This window comes from Seriola dumerili, unplaced genomic scaffold, assembly GCF_002260705.1.
Source record: "Seriola dumerili isolate Sdu_G_001 unplaced genomic scaffold, Sdu_1.0 BDQW01000668.1, whole genome shotgun sequence".
Taxonomy (NCBI): domain Eukaryota; kingdom Metazoa; phylum Chordata; class Actinopteri; order Carangiformes; family Carangidae; genus Seriola; species Seriola dumerili.
The window spans coordinates 677,007-700,175 of record NW_019174923.1 but is presented as its reverse complement, the minus strand read 5'-3'; the positions used below and the strand labels follow the sequence as shown (position 1 = coordinate 700,175).

General features: G+C 39.6%; 3 protein-coding genes across 4 annotated transcripts; 2 read left to right on the top strand and 1 right to left on the bottom strand.

The window, feature by feature from the left end:
- Nucleotides 1-396: 396 nt before the first annotated feature.
- Nucleotides 397-3,184, bottom strand: mrps30 (mitochondrial ribosomal protein S30). Its single transcript, XM_022765266.1, has 5 exons — nt 2,521-3,184; nt 1,982-2,127; nt 1,596-1,701; nt 1,094-1,270; nt 397-947 (listed from the first exon to the last, which is right to left on the bottom strand). Exons 1-5 carry the CDS (start codon nt 3,125-3,127, stop codon nt 688-690), a joined length of 1,296 nt encoding a protein of 431 aa, XP_022620987.1. The 5' UTR covers nt 3,128-3,184; the 3' UTR covers nt 397-687.
- Nucleotides 3,185-3,866: 682 nt separating this feature from the next.
- LOC111236516 (uncharacterized HIT-like protein Synpcc7942_1390) lies at nt 3,867-7,369 on the top strand. Its single transcript, XM_022765273.1, has 5 exons — nt 3,867-4,061; nt 4,289-4,426; nt 5,281-5,385; nt 6,852-6,924; nt 7,034-7,369. The coding sequence occupies exons 1-5, from the start codon at nt 3,975-3,977 to the stop codon at nt 7,123-7,125; spliced, it is 495 nt and encodes a 164-aa protein (XP_022620994.1). The 5' UTR covers nt 3,867-3,974; the 3' UTR covers nt 7,126-7,369.
- A 1,321-nt stretch (nt 7,370-8,690) lies between these two features.
- On the top strand, nt 8,691-22,038 carry LOC111236483 (long-chain-fatty-acid--CoA ligase ACSBG2-like). Of its 2 annotated transcripts, none has more exons than XM_022765225.1 (15): nt 8,691-8,775; nt 10,540-10,614; nt 10,791-11,002; nt 12,232-12,515; nt 14,022-14,110; nt 15,046-15,166; nt 15,283-15,363; nt 15,571-15,720; nt 16,332-16,499; nt 16,579-16,760; nt 17,539-17,772; nt 18,111-18,328; nt 20,412-20,551; nt 20,636-20,879; nt 21,614-22,038. In XM_022765225.1, exons 2-15 carry the CDS (start codon nt 10,550-10,552, stop codon nt 21,703-21,705), a joined length of 2,280 nt encoding a protein of 759 aa, XP_022620946.1. In that variant the 5' UTR covers nt 8,691-8,775; nt 10,540-10,549; the 3' UTR covers nt 21,706-22,038. The 2 variants fall into 2 exon arrangements, with proteins under 2 accessions (XP_022620946.1, XP_022620944.1); XM_022765223.1 differs by lacking the exon at nt 8,691-8,775 and adding an exon at nt 9,357-9,427.
- Nucleotides 22,039-23,169: the final 1,131 nt, after the last annotated feature.

The window sequence follows — 23,169 nt, the reverse complement described above, 5'->3', positions numbered from 1 at the left end:
TAAGCTGACCTTACAGACATGTGGTCAAACAGGATGACAAATGGATCAAGAGTGTAGAAACAAAAGGTGTTTTCATTTAGAGGCCTCACAGTGTAACACCTATAATCAACTTCCCAGGGGGCCGGGAGGGACCCCCAGACTGTATTGGTTAGTAAGGTAAGGGTATTGTAAGATAGTGAGGAATTTAGCAAGATAAAAGGAAGAGGGCGCTGCATGCAGACAGACAGGCGCCAAGTCCCAACTACCCAAATGTGTATTATAAGTATGGAAAATAAAGATAAGTTCAGTTCTGCTGCTTCAATTTTGATACTTTCAAAAAATTGTGTGACACAGGTAAAAAGGCGTCTTATAAATGATCACATTTTAGTTGTAAGCACTGAAAGACACACAAGACTCTCTGTTTGTAAAGCATGATTTTATTTTTGCATAAATACAGTTTGCACAGTAATAATAACCAGGGATGTGTGTTTAGTATTTTTCAGTACTTTGTTCAGTTTACCTGTTTAACACAGATATTTCTGCTTTTTGAACATTACAGTTTTATACAATCTGACAAAACTTCCCCATTTCTGCCATGTTGGATCTTTAAGAGCTCTTTCTCTTGAATTCCTGCGTCTTCCAACGCCTTAGAGAACACAGACAGATAGAGGCAAAGAATCACAAGAGCAGACAGACACCTGAAGAGGTCTACGGTTTGTTCATGAGGAACTGAACCAGCAGCTTGATGACACTGTCATTCAGACCCACCACCTCTCCGTCCTGCACTGTCTCGTACAGTCGCAGGCTCTCTGTGCCCCACAGGAGGTTCTTCCTGGGGTTGTTGGCGTCTGTCTCCACGGAGAGAGCCACTGTGTTGAGCTGGTAGCAGAAGAAGGAGAAGAAGTGGCCATCGGAGATCACAGCCTGGGACACGAAAGGCCTGGTGACATCCTCGTGGTCCCAGAAACCTACGAAAGTGAGAGGGAAGTATAACCACAAGCTGTTTCTTCTCTTTTCAGTAAAAAGGTCATTTCATTGTAAAAGACTTTGGCATGGTTAAAATATAACAGGGTTTCTGTACTTAGAATGACTCTTTCCTGTGTTGATAACTCACCCTGGTACAAGGCCTGAGCCCCCGTCCAGGCGAAGAGGCTGGCCAGTCCGTTAGCTCGGAGAAAGACCTCCACCTGGTCAGACTTCTGCTGCCGAGCCATCCGCTCTCGGTGGAATTGGTCAGGAACCAGGTGGAACTGAGTGTGACCGTAGCATGCTGGGTCTGGTAGCTTAGCGCCTGTTAATGAGAGGAGGGAGAGTGTCTTATTTCAAAAGTTAGATCAGAGGAAACGTGAAGAGCAAAACACCAAACAGTTATTTGTTTCCAGTAATTTCTCCAAGAGCACGAAAAATAACCATCTCATAGGCTATGACTGTATCCGTCTGCATGTATCTGACTGAACAGACATTGAAAGTTGCATGCTGGTGTCCCCTAGTGACAGCAAGCGGTAACTGAATAATGAGAAATTTAACTTTCTTGTCATGACATGTAACTGGCACAACACACACGTTTACCCACAGCCCTCCACCTAATGTTCTGTTGACTTATTGACATGTGTTACCTGTGAAGATGTTGTTGTCGTACTGCCTTCTGAACAGGGGCATCACATTGGGACAAAGTGTGATCTCTGGTACTTCAGCTGCATATGAAGCCTCCAGCGGGGTAAACTGACAGAAGGTAAGTGATAAGTGATTTTATAACACCTTTCAGTGCTTGTTTGTTTAAATGATTTGTGTCCTTTAATAATGACTTTCTCCAGTTTGGTAGGTTTGTCATGTATGATTACTGCATCCAAACCAAAAACAGATGAATGAAAAATATAAAACACTGTGCAACAGCCACAATCCTAAAATCCTCCTCCCATTACTTAAAATGAAAGACATATTATAATGTGTTGCTCTATTTATTTAGTACATAAAGTCCATAGTGTGAAAATTATTATACTACCTGTGGCAGTTGTTGAGTGGTCCGAATCTGACAGAGTGGGTGGTCATCAATCTGGAACCTGGTTGACTCTTGCCGGCCTCTCCGGTGTCCCTTTGGGATGATTCTCTCTCCTCTCCTCCAATAAAAATGCACCTGGGGATTAATATCTGATGAAGAAAATAAACATTATACACATTATAATATATATATATAATTCTGAATTGGGACATTCAGCATGAATATTTTGACTTTTGGTAGTTTGTGTATATCTTTGGTTGGTTTATATGGTTTATGATGAACAATTATTAATTCTGTTTTTTTTGTATTGCGTTTACTGTGATATAAAACATACATTTTATATTTGAGAGGCTTTTTCTCACGCTCGACTAATCGATCAAGACTAATCACTTCAGATCTAGTATATTCAGATGCTTTTGTACCTCAAAGTAAAATTCTCAATGCAGGACTTTTGTAACAGAGTATTTCTACACTGTGGTATTGCTACTTTTACTTCACTAAAAGATGTGAGTACTTCTTCCACTTCTGGCAATCACCCATACCTAGACTGGACAGGAGGAGCACTGGGTTGTATTTAGTCAGACTGTAGGTGAGTCCCGTTAACAGGTTTCTCAGAAAAGGCCCGACCATCATCTCCTGCTCTCGGTACAGGAAAGGTTTGCGTTTCTTCGTGTGCCAGTGCTCCTGTAAAATCACACGAGTGACCATGGAGCGGATGTCAGCGAACGCATCATCTTCAATCCCCGGCACTGCGATCTGAGCCGCCGTCGACGGAGAGCCCTTCTCCCCGGCGGCCTCCTCCGGGACCGGCGTGAATTTCTCGGGCAGGCCCGGGATGTAGGCGGTCTTGGTGAAGTGCTGATACCATCTGTCTGCGTTCCGTGCGAAAGTCTGAGGGTAAACCACGAATTTCTCCCGCTGGATACGAGTGATGAGGGAGAGCTTCTCCTCCACCGAAGAGGCACATATCTTTTTTATCTGCTCCTCAACCTGCCGCCGCCGAGCTGATTTGCTTTTAGCCGTGAGAGAGGGGACGATGGGGGGGTACACGGGCTCCTTAACTGCAGCCTCTGTGTGGACGAGCTTTTGATGTCTGAACGGAGGCAGGTTTTTAGGGAACAGCAAGGGCAGCCGTGTGCGGGCCGCCATGTTTCAGGTGTTTCTTCTTCTTCTTCTTCTTTTAGTTTGGTTGTAAACCACCTTGCAGGTGCAGTACCGCCACCTATCGAACTGGAGTATAAAACCATCATCAGCTTCTTCCGTTGCGTTGACACATGAACTAGTAGTCTCCCACAACAGCGTCCCCTGCTGTACAGAAAGTCACGATGAAATATATTCAGTAAAACAATATTTTAGGTTTCTGAAGATCTGCCCGTATGTAGGTATTCTAGTTTATTTCAGCTCAGTGCCATATTATATGATTTACTTTGATAGCTAATGCTAGCACCGTGGTTAGCATCGCCGACCGTTGACGCTCTTGAATGACCCTTCTAGCCATAAAGTGCCCCCTTCACAGACACTACAAATGTCGTAAGTTTGAGTTGTTCAAACATAATAAAGGCGATAATAATACTTTGAGAACCTATATGCGCACTGCCAGTTGTAAAATGAATTGACAATGAGCACTGAAGCCATATCTAACAACTAATAAGAAAAAGGTAACTTTTTTGGCCATTTAATTACGCTATACTTCAGTTTTGCACTTGAAACTATTCTTTACGTTTGCTCCCAACATTGTTAATTACATTACCCATATACAAATCGATTTCTGATAAGACTAGAACTTCTTACTTCTGTAACGTTGTGCGATTTTTCTGTAGCCTACTGTAAACGGAGACAAGGCGCATTCATGACTAGCCAAAAAAACGTTTCAGGTAGATACCTGAAGGCAACATCAACGTAGTGCGCGTTGGGTGCAGAGTTTTGGTTTGTGAACAAGATTTTTGTACTGTGCAGTTGTGTGTTAAAAGTATGCTAGTTAACTAGTCAACTAGCTATGTATTTTCGCCAGTTTTTGCGGATACGTTACGTCGGGACCGGAACAGCTCACCTCAACCGTTTGCACCGTGTTTGTCGAGCCGAGGTAGCTGCTCTAAAGATAATCACTCTTGTTTTTATCGTCATAAACATTTTCTTTCCTTTAGCTACATTGGAGCATTTAGACAACACCTGTCCTTCCAGCTCTGGTGGTGGCTGTGGGAAACCTGCAGCGGCCAGCCACCAAGAGGTTTGGTCTATTGTGGCCCTCGTACGTTGTTTTGATGTTATGTTTGCTTTATTTTGTGTGTCATGTGTCTCGCTGACCCACAGAGACCACTGTGCACCAAGAGTGACGAGGTGAGACTTGCAGAGGAGGCGAGCAAGAAGTACGGCTCCCCAGCTCCAACCATCTTCTCCAAAGTGATTGACAAAAGCATCCCTGCAGATATCATTTATGAAGATGAGAAGGTAAACATCACAACACGTCCCCAAAACAAGTGTCTGTAAATGGTTATCTCTGCTGGCCTATTCCACGTGGAGTCTAGAGATAACTTAGCACAGACTTGTTGATAAAGTTGTGAAATGTACAGTTGTGTGTGTGGGCACCCTAGGACAAATGATAAATTTGTTTTGTTTGCTTTTTTTCTTTTAAGTGAAAAGAAGCAGCAAACAGGTATTAAAATGAGCCCTTGTTCAAACGTTAATGCACTGTTACTTATTATTTCATGAATTTATAAAATAGAAAAAATTAAACAGTAATGGTGGCATGTACAAAAGTTTGGTCATCCTTCTACTTGTGAGATAATTAGAACTTAATTAACTCATTAGGCTGTAATTGACTTATTCTAAGGCAGGTAAAGAAGTGTCATTGGGAAATATCATCTGATGACATTTCCACATTGATAAATTGTCTAACTCTTCAAACCTTGCAGTAACACTCAACAATCATGGGCTCCTCTAAGTAACAGACTGAGGATCTGATTGACACCTACAAAACAGAGGCTATAAAAATGAAACCTGAAACACGAAACGAAAACCTCCAGATAAAACTAAACGTATGCTGGGCAGAAAGGCAAAGCACGACCCCCATGTGACTCCAAAGCACCTGCAGGAGGATTTAGCTGACACTGGTGGGGTGAGAAAGAAACAGCCACATTTGATGAAAAGTGTGAGGGTGGAAATATACTGCTTTTGGGTTGTGTGACACAGGAAATACTGCACAGATAGAGGGAAGAAGTCACCAAAGTTTTGCTTACAACTGTATATATATATATATATATATATATATTTATTTATTTATTTTTTGTGTGTGTGTTTATCAGTGTTTGGCATTCAGGGATATCAGCCCGCAGGCCCCTGTTCATTTCTTGGTCATTCCAAGGGTTCCTATTCCCAGAATAAGTGAGGCCAAGGACGATGATGCTGAGGTAAGTTGGACACACTTTTTCTGTGTCTGATGATGGTTCTGTTCAGGGGTTCTGATGGGGGGTCTGGAGCCCATGTTAGCATGCTTTGAGTGGCCCCTGGACTGGACAGGTCATCAGTGTATCACAGAGCACAGAGAGGCAACTACATTTACATACCTCTACTATATGGCCAAAAGTATATGGACACCCAAACAGTAAACCCATACGTGGTTGTTCTGCATTTTCATTTCCAACACTATGGGCAAAATTCTGCTGCTATAACAGCCTCCACTCCTCTGGAGCTGTTTTCAACACGATTACATAAACTGGCTGCAGGGATTTGCTCCGATTCAGCCACAACAGTATTAGTGAGGCCGGACGCTGATGTTGGGCCAGCTCATGCCAAGGGTGTTGGATGGGGTTGAGGTCAGGGCTCTGTGCAGGCCAATCAGGTTCTTCCACACCAAACTCAGAAGACCATCTCTTCATGGACTTTGTTTTGTACACAGGAATATTTTCATGTTCAGATAAGTATATTTCCCAAACGGTTGGCACAAGGCACCTGGAGGCACACCATAGTCTAAAATATACATATAACACAAATATATATTGTATTTACCATTAAGTGTCCCATAATTGAAATTAAGTGGCTTAGCCCAAACCCTTAAGAATATAGCCCCAGGCCAGAAGTTGGCAAATATACAGTAGGTCAACAAACTTTAGGCTGTGTAGTGATACTACACTAGTACTACACTTTTTGTTGTTTACCTAATTTGCATTTCTGTGGACTTTTGGGAGCGGTGTTAAAAATCATCAAACAAATACTGTAAACTCCACACAGCATTATTAAAATCAAACTATAATTGTTATTGTTAAGATTAAAATCTTATTTACTGTCACTGTCGCCTCAGTCTAGCTTCAGAACAGATTCACACTAAACTGAGGAATACTATAGAAAGGCGTTGCCGTAACTTGAAACAATGTGTATGTTGAACTTGTTGGACATCAACATCCAAAATCATCAATCGTTAGGACTTTAAACTGAAACCAACTGCAGCTGATGTTTTTTACTAATCTGAGGGAAAATACTGTGAATGTGTGCTGAAGTGTATTGTTTTATTAGTTGTTAACAGTCATTGACATGCAGGACCACAGTCCTGAATCTAATATTAAAGTGTAGTATCAAGGCAAGGTCATTTTATTCATGTAGCACATTTTATTAAAGGTAAATTCAACATACATTTATAAGCACACAGCAACAAGTGGTAAAGATTAAACCCAGAATTTCCAGGATATAGCTATGGTCCAACATGGGTCCTTTGCCACAGAATTTCCTCCAATGTCCATTCACACTCAAAATTTTAATTTTTGAAAAATCATAACTGCTGCACCTCCAGTTCACCCATCATCAAGTAATGGGTAACAACGAATGGTGGACACATCCAATGAAAATCATGTCTTGAGCTCTTTGTTTTCCCAACTTTCAGCTCTTGGGACATTTGTTGGTTGTCGCCAAAAATGTGGCAAAGCAACAATCTCTAGATGAAGGATACAGAGTGGGTAAGTTATATAGTTGATATTAGTAACGGGCCTACAGCCATTTATGTGAAAATACAGGCTGTTTATTTACTTCCACACTGAATTCTGGGTATGTTTCTGCCCTCCACAGTGATCAACGACGGAAAGCACGGTGCTCAGTCAGTTTACCACCTTCACGTCCACGTACTGGGAGGAAGACAAATGACTTGGCCACCAGGATAATGGTGTCATGTTCATGTTAATGTGTACTTTTATGTGTTTAATCCCATGAGCAACATATGATGGGTGTAGTTCATGCAAAAGTTTGTATTCTCCTGCACAAAAAACTCACTTCACCACACAAAATATGAAATGTAAATATGTTGATTTTAACAAATGTAAAAAAAAAAATTAAAAAAAATTGTAAAAATGAAGATATGGCTGCAAATAAAGATGCTGTTTCCAAAAATGGAAGCTGAAAACTCAACCCAGTTCTTTATAACTTCTATCCATTTATCAACTGCAGACTTATTATGGTGTATTAATGGATTATAACTGATCTATAAATGTTAGTAACTATAAATATTAGTAAATGACGTATTAACCATTAACAAATCCATTACTTGCAGTTTATAAACTTTTTATAAATGCTGTTTTAAGGCAGAAAATCTAATACTCATCACTTACAACACATTTGAAATGTTCTCAAGTGTAGAGCTAACACTGATGAACCCCCTCACTAATCATTCACCACCTGCACGGTCGGCATGTGCCCACACACTGGCAGTGAGGGTTGGAGAAGGGAAAGCTGTGGTGTGACTGGGTGGTATGATTTCAGTGACCTTGGTGCCCGTGAGTGAGGGTTACTGTGTGTCATTTGAGGGGGGGGTGAACTTTCCTCTATATTTAATTACAAAACAGTGTCTACTTTCTTGAACGTCGCTGTGAGATATACATAGATCGGTCAGGAGGAAAGAGGAAATGAGACCTGGATTAATGACATGAGAGAGTTTCATTTTTTTAATTTATTTTTTAATTTTTTTTAGATTTTAAGCTGATTCCATGAAGTGCACTGGCAAATGATCCCAAATAAAAATCATATCCACTCACTGATCTTTATGCACTTCATACCAATCACAAAAAACAGGTGTAGGTTGAGAGGAGTGCAGAGGTTCCTCCAACATGATATCAGAGAAATATTCCTAATATTTAGTGTATTTTAACTCAGATTACCAACATCTCGACTCTTCTCTCCTGATGTTACAATCTGGTTGAAAAAGCTGAAGTTGCACAAGTTTTGTTCATCTATTGAATAACTGTTTTATGGGTCAAAGTCTCATGTATCCTCATAAACCGGAGAGAACTTATCTAGTTTTATCATTATTTCCTCTGACAGGCCCTGTCATGTATATGTGATAATGACAATCTTCATTTGTCAATTTGGGATAATAAAAGCCTCAATAACATACACCTACCTGCTAAGCATTGCTTTATAGGATACTTAAATCTTTACAGTGTTAAATGTTTTGGAACGTCACCAGTGTCAACAGCTGACAGCTTCTATATTTAATATAAACAAAGCCGGTTTGCACCAGCTGCCGACTGTTTGTGTGTCAGGTTCCAGGTCTTCTTCACCTTGAGGAGCCATAACCTTTGGTCAAGTTTGTTGGTGGATCTTTAACTGGTCGACACGGCCTCAGCAGCAGGTGTTCTTGGGATTGTGCAAGTCTACATTGCTCTGGACAAGGCGTGAGTGAATGCCCTCACACAACCCCCCTATAGGCTGATATTTCCTCCAGGGAGTAACAGTCGAGTAACTGCGACGAGCAAAGGTTGATCCAGGCCTGTCCTGAACCTGACTGCTCCTGCCATTCAGCGCTGTCCCTGCACAAGGTAGGCTTTCATTTATATTTACCACTTCATGCTTTTTGATATTTAGGTGTGTAAAGACTTGGGTAGGATGTCTCTTGTTGTCATAGATTGCTTCAGGGCCTGCATGTGTTGTATGAGGATTTCCACATCAAGTTACACATACAAACTCTTTGTTTATTGACGTGTTCCAGTTCTTTCTTTTTTCTTTTTTTTTTTTACTTCAGCTGACTGAATTTCACAGTTTAATTGATGAATTTAACACTGAGTAAAATACTCCACTGTGCACACAGTGGTGGAGTCTGCCATGTTGACAGAGGCAAACTGAATTCACCAGCCCTTGGGGATGTACTTTATGGTAAATATATTTGAGACAAACACATGACTATGAGATGAATACAGTATAGCCACCATTTGATATGAGCAGGCTCCTCGACTTCTGTTGTTTAGTCAACAGAGACACAGTCTTTGATTGGCTTGAGTTAAAAGCCAAACGAACAGCTGCAAACATGACTTGTCCTTACCTGGACCTCATCGTCACATTCTGAGACTAAACATCTGTAACTACGCTGGATTTTCACTTTTTCCCATGGGACTGTAGAACTCATCTTTCTCTTCTTTTTTTGTTCACTACTTTCAATTTAATGCACGGCTTTTTTCGACATCTCCTTTCTGGGTAATGTACAAGTCCAAGCTAATAATGAGACTGAAATCTACTCTGTGTGCACTTTAATTGATAATTGCTTCATCCAGAGCAAAGACTTTGCTGGTGCCACTTCATATTGCCACACTGTAGTTTTGTAAGTCGTGTGAACTTTGGTCCACAGAAATCTTGACCAAAGTTATCTTAAAAACCAGAGGTCACACTGAGATTCTGCTGGGTTGACTGATCTCAATCTTATATGATCTTATTACAAATCTAGCTTTTATATCTGTCGGAGAATGTGTCACTAATTTGTTTTGATTGATTGATTACTTCTGACAGTTGAAGACGTATGGAGTGAATTGTTTCTACTGTTGCAGAATATACACACCAGATGGCATCACTGTCACTGTCTGCAGCACAGACACAAGAGAAAAGAGTTGAGGACAATAGCTTAACAATATTTACATGTTATTTAATGCCTTACACCCTGGTTAACCTTTGTTATCTTAAGTTAATATTAATACTAATAATAATAATAATAAACTTTATTTATGGAGCACTTTTCATACAAAAGATGTTGCTCAAAGTGCTTTACAATAAAACATGAAATAGGACAATAAAATAAGGGCGAATAGAAGGACAATGAAATTAGACAATAGAAAGACAGTACATGATAAATTATGAAAATGAAAATAAAATCAAAAACCAATAAGAATAGTCAAATAAGAGAGAATTCATTAAAAGCCAAGTTAAATAAATAGTTACCAGCTGTCGTTTAAAAATGTTCACAAAAAATGTAGTTAACCAGTGATGACAGAGATGCAGCGTATTCTGTTTCAAAGTGTGACTATTTGGATCAAAGTTGAGTATCAATAGTTCATACAGATGTCCCAATGCTGTCTGGCACAGTATTCACAGTTTCAACATTTAGACCACTGCTGTACGTGATTACTAGCATTGTCGGTCATCGGCTCTGTTGCAATGACATTAGTGAATGTCAGTCTGGTATAAATAAGCAGAGCCATGCTGTTTCATAATGGATGATCTTATCTGCATGGAGGGTCCTCAGCTGAGGACATCTGAAGTGTTTTAATGCAGATTTTACTTCACGTCCACTGAAGATAGTTTTTCTCTGTTTCCAGCAAACGCAAGATGAGCGGCCAAGAAGATTCACGTGTGAGCAACGATGTTGCGGTCATGGATGATAATACTGAGAGGTATGGAAAATAATGCATGTCCCAAAGTTGGAAACAGATCTTTAACCAGCTTCAAGGTGATTCTCATGAAGATTTGATCCACTTAGCACTATTTTGGGTTTAAATTATGAATCTAAAATTCACGTTTATGCATTATCAGTTCTCATTCATAACCTCTAAATGGCTTTCTTTCACAGCATCCCTTCCCAAAAAGCACAGACTCTGCCAGAGTCCACCAACTTAAAGACCCACTCCACTCCCATCGCTAACGGAGAAGCCACGGCAGCTGAGCTCAGTGCAACATCAGCTTCGGCGATCCAGGAGACTCATCCTTCCAGGAAGCCTGAGGCACCGACCGAAGCTCCCAAGTCTCCTGAGCTGGAGGAAGCTGTTGAAGGACTTTCACTAGGTAACAATGTTAATCAGTGTAATGTCAGGAGAGAGGAGCTAATCCGAGCCGATGAACTGCTCCAGAAGTGAAAATTTCTACTTAATATACGGTACTTAACACTTGACTGCAGAGTTGTTGCTCCACAAATACTGTGTATTTTCTTCTGACTTGTTTTCTATTGTGGAATTCTGAATAGTTTTATCTCTTCAGGCCTGTAAAAACTATTCAAATGATACAGTCTGAGAAGGCAGCATCACTCTTTAGTTCAACATGTACAAACATACAGTATGCAGCCTATAAAAGGGTTGTGAATAGACATTTTGTCACTTTAAAAAGTCAAAAAACAAAAAAAGCTACTGTATCAGCAGCTGAATGAACGATATTAAGTATATAAGTGTTTTAAATCAGCAGGGTTTTCAAGTTAAACCAAAAGGAACATGTAGACAGCAACAATAAAATGCATCACAGAAAAAAGAAAATCTAAATGCAATGATTGTTTAACACAAAGCAAGGTTTGAAAAAAATATTTGTGGGGCTGAACTGATGAATTGGTTCCATTAGGAGTGAATTAGCTGACGTTTTTTTCCACAGTCACAGTCAAGATTCATTTTAACTTCAGTCTTGATTATGATGCAGAGAAGTGCAGCTTAGGGGCTTCTTTCTCAATGTTGTTGTAAGTTTAAAGGTTATTTCAAAAGGCTTGTCACCATGCTGTCCCTTTGAAACTATCAGTAGACTGTATGAAGCTAAAGTTGCATAAAAAAAATAGAGATAATTGCATTCATTTAAAGTATTAAAGACAAAGGTGAAAAATGACATGTTTCGACTTTTAATTTTGTTCTAAGTGGCAAAAAACAACCTTGCAGGGAATTTTAGTGAACAGTTTACACTTTAACAGTTTACACTTTACTTTGTCTGTGTTCTTTCATACATTAATCCACTAATTTAACTCTGCTTTGGAAAACCCTGATACTTCTTCTAACCAAACCTGATTGGTAGGTAGGTGGAGACATTCCATAGCTTCCTGTTGAGTCTCAGGTAACAACATAGCTGCTCCCTGTTCTCTGCAGACCATGCCGCTGAGACAGCAGGTGTAACACACTCACAGGTTTCTGCAGTCCTCTCATACTCCTGGCTCTTCGCTGAAAGGGCAAACTTGCTGTGTCTTGGTGCGGTGTCATCATCTTCTGAAATACACTTGTCATTCATGGCGGGTAAATGTGGCTGCCCCTGTTGTCCCAATACAGAAGAGCCCAAGGCAGTTCCACTGTCCACGGCGAATGTGGCAACGACTCTGGCCCCAGCTGACCGGCTATGGAGCACCAGCAGAGACGAGGCAGTCAGGCTGAGGATGGAGGGTTCGGGCAAGGCCTCGGAGACTCCCATGACCATCCATCAGATGTTCCTGCAGACGGTGGACAGCTACGGGGATACTCCTGCCTTAGTTTCCAAGAAAGAGGGCCAGTGGGAGACCCTGACGTGGAGGCAATACTACGAGCAGTGCCGGGCAGCTGCTAAAAGTTTTCTCAAGGTTTGTTTGCAAATTGACTTATTCTGAATATATTATGCAAAAGTCTATAATACAGTGTGCTAGTGTGCTTCAAATACAGGAAGACAATCAGGAAGTATTTGGGCAGTTCATTTTTTTAGTTCTGTTTCCTCCACTTCTGCACATTTTTAATGAAACAGACTGTGAAAATACAGTGCTGGCTTTTAGATTTAATTTAAGAAGATTTTTAAGAAGATAATTTTAGAAAGTTGAGAAAAAATAATAATAATTAGAAGAAAAAATAACTTTTGAACTGTGTGACAGTTATATAACTTATAAAAACCTTAATTTTATGCTGTCTATGCTGATTATTAATCATTGTCACAGCAATTACATGAAACCTAAAGTAACATTTCGATGCTAATGTTGCACTTAATGTTTGGACAATCGAAAGGGAAAACACAGTATCTACAAATAAAATGTGTTCTTGTTCCTCTCTCTCATCTCTCTTGTACATTTCAACTAATGACATTGATTAACATACAATTACTAAGCCTCTAAAGCATCAAAATATAATAGGGGAAAGAGAGCACCTTTGTTTTCTAGTTCTTTTTCTCCCCAAAAATTGAAAAATTTGATGTTATAATAATTTCTATGAATAGGTGTCAGATTCTGGTCTTAATTCAACTTTCACTAAATATGCTGTTTTTGCGTTGTGCCTCTGTAGGACAGTGTAGTCCAACTTTCAGAAGCAGAGACTATACAAGACAAGTCAGTTTCAAGCAATTACTATTCAACTTTAAAAGGAACTGAGACATCAGCGAGTGATAAAAACTTCACCTCTTGCTTGCTGTTGGTTTTGTGTGCATAATCAGCAGGTCATGGTTCACCAACAGGTTATTCACAGCAAATGCATAATACGTCAGACTGAGATCAGGTTGCCCTGTTTCTATGATTAGGATAATTATCCCTTTTGCAATGTTATTCTACATGCATTGTCTTACATTTGAGGTACTGGGAATAAAAAACCTGTTCTGAGAGTTCAACCCAATATGCATGTGAACACCCACAGAAACTCATTAACACTGCATTTGAAAGTTGTTGTAGCTGTTTTCATTCAAATGCAGTGTGTTGAAGTGGAGCCAAAATCAATGAAAAATGAAAATATATAAAAGTGTTCACTATAATATGTTATTATTTTCTGCCTTTATAAATAGAGGAATTCAGGTGGCATGTGAATGAACTATGGGTTAGACAAACCCTTGAATTCCTGGCTCCTGTTTTGTAAATAGTACAGAATTTACACCCTCTCTCACTGTGATCTCCTTCGTGTGAGAATGGGCCGTTGAAAACCAACACTTGGGTGTGTGAAATTCACAGCTTGTGTTACGTCTCCTGTTTCATGGCCATGTTCACATCTCATGAGGTGGAGTGGCTTCTGAAACGAGATGTAGGTTAAAAGTAATGGAGGCACTGTGCCGCTGTGTCATTAAAGATACATGTTCTTAAAAAAAACAACAACAAAAAAAACACTTGTCTTTTTTTTAGTTGGGGCTGGAGCGTTACCATGGTGTGGGGATTTTAGGATTCAACTCCCCTGAGTGGTTCATCTCAGACATCGGCTGCATCTTGGCTGGGTAAGATCATATTTAAGGAACTGAGGGGCAGATAAGACTTCTTGTCTTTCTGACTTCAGATTCCACTTTTGTGCTTGAGATGCTTTCAGTATTGTTTCACCTGACAATGCGCATTTATCTCTGTGCATGCTTATCTCAAAGTCTGTCTCCGTGTCTCTGCCCTCCCCTCCCCTCACCTCTCATGTCAAAAAGTTGAGATTTTTTGGTTTTCAGATGCTAATTTGCTTCTATGATAATTTCTTTTGTATGATTGTGTTATAATTTCTTTAATTTCGACTTTGTGGCATACCCTGTGTAATCTGTTTGTAACTCAGCGTTAATAATGCCTACTTTGGCCTGAACAACAATGAACTGCGTAGCTGCAGGTCCTGAAAAGTCACTTCATTCATTCATTCAAAAAAAAAAGGCATCACAAGGTTTTAAAAAAGTCTTGAATTTCATTTACCAAAGTAGCACTAAAATGTTTCTGTATGTGATTTCAGGCAGGCAGGACACTTTATATACTGAGAAACTGAAACTGAACCGATTGTGCTACATGAAGCTGTTCAATCCCTGAACATGATAAATTAATCATTTTTAATTTTGTTAGTCCATGCATTAATTTTGCACCGCTTATCTGAGTCTGATTAAATTACATCAGTTGGAATTATTCTTGTATACTGCTAGAATTTATTGAAAAAATTAGATATAATAAATAATTCTAGGCTATATCATCCATGCTGGTTCTCCATCATACTTTCATTTCACTCTGGCCTGTTTGACTGTGAAACAGGTAATAAAATGGATTCTATGTGTCTTTAAAAGTCTTCAATTTAACTCGGTGAACCCTGCAGACACCCTGTTGAGGAAGAGGCGTTTGTAATTTGCACCAATTTGTAAAAAAGACAGCAAATGTGTGGATTCACCTGAGCTTTTTATTCTGATTTGTGCCATAGGGGTCTGGCAACCGGCATTTACACGACCAACTCACCCGAGGCTTGTCAGTATGTGGCTGCCAACTGCGAGGCCAACATCCTGGTTGTGGAGAACCAGAAACAGCTTGACAAAATCCTGCAAGTGAGTAGCATTATTATTATTACAGCACCGGCCCTCAGTGTCCCTGTAGTAACTATGTGCAAAGAGGAAAAAAATCTGCCCTCACATGCCCTTGTTTTATTTGTCTTTCCCAACAGGTTAAAGATCAGCTACCTCATCTGAAAGCCATTGTCCAGTATAAAGGCGAGCTGCAGCAGAAAGCACCATTCTTGTATACAGTACGTTTACTCAGCAAATAGATGAGTCACATACAAAACATCTGACGTATTGCACCATTGATTTTTAGGGCAAAATTATTATCTCTCTTACTTGTGGTACAGGAATTGCAATTAGATAAATGTGACTGAGCCACACAGATGCATTGTTGTTAAGTTCAGTCTGGGAGTGGAAACATTTTCTTGAACATTATGTTTGTATTTCTGTAGTGGGCAGAGTTCATGAAGCTGGGAGAGGACGTGCCCAACGAGCAGCTGGATGCCATGATCAACAGTCTCCGGGCCAACGAGTGCTGTACTCTCATCTATACCTCTGGAACCACTGGAAACCCTAAAGGAGTCATGCTGAGCCATGACAATGTGAGTTATCTAGACAAGAGAATTTCCTCTTGTAGCTTTTATTGTTTTGACACGACTTAACTGCTTTTTAAATGTTTTCATCAACGACTAATCTGCTGTATATTTTTCTGAAGATTTTGGTAAATTCTACAACACCAATAAATCATTTTGTTTATTCAAAAGTCAAGAAACTGTCCCAGAGCGCAAGATGGCGTCTTCAAATTCCTTGTTTTGTTTGACCTAAAGTCCAAATTAATTATTAAAATAGTTGCCTATTATTTTCCTGTTGATCAATTAAACAACTAATAATTTCAAGACTTTTCTTTTACTTTTCCTTAACCTTTATTTAGACTTGCTGGAGGATGTAAAGACACCTCAAACAGCTAAGCCACACTACTGATGTCTCAACTAGAAAAACTCTTGCAGTTTTATGAGATCTGACGACCTTCTCTGCCCTTTTTTTCCAAATGTCTTGTTGCTATTATTTTATGCATGTGTGTGACAGAGGCTGAGAGTGATGTTGGTGTGTGTGAGTCTGTATGAGCAGATTTGTATCATGAAATTTCAAGAAAAACATTTGAATAAAAAAAAAAACTTCTCTGATGACTCCTCTTCCACTTTTCAATGTGCAGCTGACATGGACAGCACATACGGCAGCTAGCTTGGTGGATTATACCTTCGCTTCGGAGGCGGTGATCAGTTACTTACCGCTCAGCCACGTGGCAGCCCAGATGTTTGACATGTGGATTGCTATGACTTTTGCTGCCACCATCTACTTTGCAGAGCCAGACGCCCTCAAGGTAAGGATGCCTGCAGTTGCACAAACATGGGATGATAATGAAGGTTTCCCATCTTGACTATGATCCTCATTTTCACCAGGGTTCCTTAGCAACAACAATGAGAGAGGTACGCCCGACTTATTTCCTGGGGGTCCCTCGAGTGTGGGAGAAGATACAGGAGAAGATGAGAGCGATTGGTGCCAAGGCATCCCCAATGAGGAAGAGGGTGGCCGACTGGGCCAAGTCCATAGGCCTGCAGTACAACTACAGTGCCATGAACGGGTGAGACAGCAGCAGGGATCCTTTGCAAGAACTCAGGAAGAACATGTCAGCTGTCGATCTGTAGACAACGCCCATTTTTATCCAGTGGTGATATATACCACTAGACATTTTCTCTGTTAACACACTTTACCACAGACAGATGTTACCTAAATATTAGAGACTGTTTAACTCATTTATATATGTATTCATTTGAAGTAAATACTCCAAAACAATATGCATAATTGATCAGGATGAACAATAATGAACAAGACATCTACATCCATGCTAACAAATCTGCTAATGCTACTGCTAATGCTAATGCTAATGTCAGCATGCTAACATGCTCACTATGAGAATGCTAATATGTTGATGTTATGCTGCAATGTTGGCAGAAAGAGGACAACAGGTAAAACACCTCCAGCTTGGGAGTGGATCACCAAAGTGATTTTTCATCCTGAGGGAATCATCAATGTTTTTACCAAAGTTTCATGCCAGTCCATTCAGTAATGGTCCTTTGACTAAAAACAACAAACGTAATCACTTTAAACGTCCGTACATTTAATCATCTGAGGGACATGAATGTCTGCACACAATTTCATGCCAATCCATCCAATAGTTGTTGAGATATTTTAGTCGGGACCAAAGTGTTGGGCCAGCACACAGACTGTTTTTAGAGCCATTCTGCCAGCATGGCTAAAAATCTGTGATTTTTCATTTTGAGCTCAGTTCTTCATTGCTAACAAATCTTCTCCTCAGTTTTGGCCCTGGTGTAACTTTTATTTCATCTTTTGTGTTACAGAGAGAATCTGGTGCCGTGGGGTTTCATGCTGGCTAACAATCTGGTCTTCAAGAAGGTGCGTGCTGCGCTGGGCTTAGACCGCTGCAAGATCTGCTTCACAGGCGCCGCCCCCATCACCAAAGAAACTCTGGACTACTTCATGAGCCTGAACATGCCGCTGATGGAGCTATACGGCATGAGCGAAAGCTCCGGCCCACACACCGTCTCGGTTAACAGCAGCTACCAGATGTCAAGGTCAGCAACAAAGCACTATCGAACATGGCAACTATAGTTACTGTGTGATGATTGAACATTTGTCTGCCTACAAGGACGGACGTATCAAAGCGTCTAAACAGCTTTAAATGACAAGAGAAAACTGACTTGTTCAAAAAGCTTTACATAACCTGGTGCTCTTTTCACTTTACGCTCCAACAAGAACTCTCAGTATTTTTGAAAACAAATTAGATGATGTAATCTCATTTATATGCACTAAACATCAAAGAAGAGGTACCGTTGTAGTGCAGCTTTCAGTCAGCATCTGTTCACATCAGATCTAAATGAGCATGTTGTTGACTTGTGATTTGTCTCTCCAGCTGTGGGAAGGTGATGCCAGGCTGCAAGACAAAGCTGGAGAACCCAGACAAGGAAGGGAACGGAGAGATCTGTTTCTGGGGTCGGAACGTCTTCATGGGCTACCTGAACATGCCTGACAAAACAACAGAGGCTCTTGACCAGGACGGCTGGCTGCACTCTGGAGACCTGGGAAGAAACGACCAGCAGGAGTTCCTGTACATCACAGGAAGGATCAAGGGTAAGCTGTGGTTAAAGAAAGCTTCTGTACGTGTTCTTAGTTTAGGACACATTTTAGGGCAATTTTGGATCAAACATGGATTTTTACAGGTTCACTTACCTTTGTCAGCCTCTCAGAGTTTGGTCTAAAGAATGATGTGAGCAGCTGTCACATACCAATAGTATTTACTGGCACTAACAGTCAGTGGGGGAAAGTAGTACATTCATTCTGCATTATTTATATATTTATGATATTTATTAGAGGGACTTGTACTTTACTTTAGGATTTCTATTCACCACATTTCAGAAGGACATATTGTACTTTTTACTCATCTACATTTATTATTTATTTCATTTATTATTTATGATTTGACAGCTGGAGTTACTTGAAATACATAAAAAATTATACATAGTATAAGCTTATGAAATACAGCGTTACTAATAGTGGATTTTTGAGGCCACTACTGATTTCGATGTTTGGGAGTTTAAAAAATCAGATTATGATATCGCCGCCAGTAGTAAATCTTTGAACATAGTCACATAACAATCTTGATATAGATCCATTAGATTTGTTGCTATTGTGATCAAGATACGTATTTATCAACAAACTACGTAATGGTGACACTGTTTCTAAATGACCTAGTTCAACATTTCTGTACTGCAATTTCTCATTACCTATCAGCTGACATATACACGATACCTACCTGTATTATGAAATACTACAACACGCAGTGAAAGGTTAAACTAAAAGTGTTTGGGCTTGGGACCCCTTAAAGCCTTCTCTGATGTCATTGCCGTGTCATTAAAATTTTGCTTCAATACCAAAAATCCAATCCGATCCAATCTGTCACAAAAAGCAAAGATTAAAGAAAAGTATGAAAAATTAATAGAAATTTTTTCTCCTTCCCTCTACCATTCGTCAACTCACGACCCCTCACGTTTATCTTGTGACCCTTTAGAGGGGCTGGACACCTAGGTTCAAAGCCTCAGACCTCCACCACCTAACTGTATATAAGGTAGTGAAAACTGTCTTTGACCTCGACCAGCTACAACAATTAGATGCTGCTAAAACAGTATTCACAATTTGAAAATGGCAGATATAATAATATATCAGTCACAGGAGCCATTTTTCTGCAGGAGGAGTTTTTAAAGTAGTAAAGGATCTGAGTTCTTCTTCCACCACTGCTGAGAGTTGACCTTCTCTCACACTTCACCGTCACACTTCACAGGAGCTGTTATAAACATGTCATGCTTGTTCAACTGGTTCAGTTTTCCTCGTTGTGGGAGACATTGTTGTGGAAACACACTACAAAGGTTTTCACATACTTGAATACTTGAAGAATGTGTTTAATGGTTTTGAAGTTGACACTCACTGAGCTTTTCTTTGTCCTTAATGTAACTGCTAATGATCCGAGGAACATGGCAGTGAGAAACATTTAGGGCTGCAATCAATGTCTGTTTTCATTATATAATAATCTGCGTTTTATCTTTGCAGTTGATGGATTAATCTTTTTTGTTTGTGTTGTTGGACCAACGCTCCAAAGCTAAAGATATTTAATGCTGCGTTCACATCATATGAGATGGACAGTAGAACTGGGAAAGATTGTTCATGTCATCGGATGAGACACTAAACTGTACGATTGCAGAGTTGGTCATGTGAGGGTTAGGATTTTTGCTTGATATATGATTGTAACAAAAAAACAACTAATCAGTTAATTTTTCTATAAATTATTCAGCTGATCATTTCAGCACTTTAAGCATCATCATCTCACTTCTACAATTAGAAAATGGCACATGATGAAAAAGTTATATAATCAAATTCTAAAATATAAACTTTTATAGAATGTGTGATGACAAATCAAATACTATGCACTCTGGTCTTAAGTTTTAACTTAACTTTTTTTTTTCATCTTTTTAGATTAATTTGTAGTGAAGTGTAGTTTGCTTTAGGAGTTAGGAGTGGTCACTAACTTTTTCTACTGCTACTTGTTCTTACAAAAACAAAAATTGTATATAAAATACAAGAAAACAACACAATGCAGTGTTGTCTTGTCAAAACACTGGCGAACAGGTGACACACTTTTGAACTTATCTTTTTTGCACAGAGCTGATCATTACCGCCGGTGGAGAGAACATCCCTCCTGTGCCCATCGAGGATGCACTGAAGGCCGAGGTGCCAATCATCAGCAACTCCATGCTGCTCGGAGACAAGCTCAAGTTCCTCTCCATGCTACTGACCCTCAAAGTAACCAAGCTTCCATTTCTGCAAAACACAGCCACTAAATAAATAAAACAAACACAATAATGACCCTTCTCTCTGTGTCCACAGTGCGTCGTCGACGACAACGGTGACCCCACGGATGAGCTGAGCCCTGAGGCTTTGGACTTCTGCCAGCAGCACGGCGTCACAGCCACCAAGGTGTCAGAGATTATAGCCAATAAGGAGCCAGCTATTTACAACGCCATTCAGGAGGGCGTTGAGCGTGTCAACGCCAAAGCAACATCCAACGCCCAGAAGGTGCAGAAGTGGGTCGTAGTGGAGCGAGACTTCTCTGTCGGTGGAGGAGAACTGGGTGAGTGAATGGAGTTTTGTTTTTCTTCCTGTCTTGACTATTTGCCCGCACCATGGGGATGTAATGAGCGCAGGGAAAAGAGAAAACAAAGGTTTAGCATTTTCTTTAGGTTTCTTCATCGATCGCAAGCCAACAAAAAAACAAAGAAATCATGGCTCCTGCTGCCTCTCTTGACAAATAAATGCTGGTTCTATACCTGCTTACCTATATAAAACTTAGGGTGCCTGCAGTGCTGCACACCTGTTTCAAAACAGCAAATAGACTGAATTAAGAACTACAAATAATGCTAACTAAAGAAATAATTAATAAAGAAAAATGTTAAATAAATCTAGTCCAACTTAAGCAGAGAAATCAGATACTCAAGATAAATAAATAACAAACAAAAAAAACTGATAAATGTCTCAGAAACTCTCTGTTATGACTCTTCCTTTTGCTTTTAAAACTGAAGCAAATGCCAACATACAATAATATTATTAAGGAAAGAGGAACTATTCACCAATGCTTTAAATTTTTAACTTCAGTGTAAAACCTCATCAGCCTTTATTCAAGGCCAGGTGGAAATCAGGTGACAACTTGTGACTGTGTGGCATGCCAGACAACATTCCTGTCGAGTTTGTTCGATAGTAATTGAATCTTTCTCTGACAACATTTATAAAGCAGCAGCAGATCAAATGTTTGCCATTGTGTCACTCACGCAGATCGAATTAACCTGCTTGTCTTTTTTGCCTGTGCAGGACCCACCATGAAACTGAGGAGGCCCATTGTTGTGAAGATGTACCAGGAGAAAATAAACGAAATGTATGGAGTGGCCACAGACAAACAGTAGACTGTAATGCACAGAGATCAGATAATACTGAAGAGAGACAGTCACGAGAAACATGTGGCATGTTTATGAACATTGTGTTGTGCCCAGACGTATGAACCTCTTTTTACCTGAATGTTAAAAGTGCACAAGAGGTTTATAATTTAAGGGGGGAAAGTCTTGATTCTGATTGTGTTGTATTTAATGAAATAGAGGGTTGTGCTGCTACGTTTTAATATGTCGAGTTTTCCAGAAGCTGTCTTGTCTGTTTCTGTTCCAAATTGATATTTAAGCTGTTTAATGTATATACAGTTTCACTGCAACTGTGCACTTTTTGTAAATAAAACATCCAAATCAGAGCCAAATCTCGCCATTTACTGTATGGAATATACACACTGTGACTCAGCACCAAGGCGACGTGCACGACGGGGAACACTGGATGGTGTCAGTCATCATTTAGGGAAGTAAACTTTTACACTTGTACCGTTTTTAAAGGACATTCTGTGAACCATAACCTACTGTGGCCTGAAACATGAAATCCTCTTGTGTGATCATGAGCATATGTATTTTATTTTTGAAGCAGCAGTATCTATGTTAATGTTTTACAGCATTAATTGCCAGTTTTCAGTCTCATATTTTGTACATAAAATAATCCCCATCTGGCAAACTGCAGATATTGCCTCTATAGATTGGAGGTGATGCTTGAATAAGTGTTTTTTTTTTTAATATGATAAGAATATTATTAGTCTGAATTTCAATAATCACTAATCAAGCATGTGCAAAGCATACATTTGAATTTGTGCTTCTGCAGTTTGACAAATATTGAAATGTTTATTTTGTGATAGATGTTCCATGATTGTCAATAAAAAGTGAGTGATTTGGACAAATTGACCAAATGAGGTTCATGAGTGCGTTTTAACTTTTTTTTTTTAAACTTTTTTATTTTTTATGTACAGTGTATATAGGAGGGCTTGACCTGCTGCTATGCCACATTTTCGTTTCAAAATATGATCCAGCATGGTGCAAAATAGAGGACAGACTGCAAATGGTCACATTTGAGAAGCTGGAATCAGCAAATGTTTGGCATTTTTGCTCGATTAAACAGTATGAGATCAAATGTTTGACTAATTATTTCAGCTTTTCAAAAATGACTCACTTATTCTGAAAAGGATATAACAATACATATGACTGAAAATACTACTGTTGGGGTGCAGCCATTCACGATCAACTAAGGAATTCAATTGTAATTTAGATTTTAAAAATCGTAGCATTTCAACTAGTTTGTCTACTTCATATCAAGTCACATTTTCAGGTGGTACAAGAACAAATATCTAATGATATTCGCATCAGCCTGAGCTGTAGCCTACTTTGTTTTTAGTGAAACCAAAGATGGTTGAACATGGTATATGCATGCTGACGTTAGCATTTAGCACAAAACACTGTTCCTAAATAAACAAAGTCTTGTTTCTGGATCTATGGCGTAGGTTT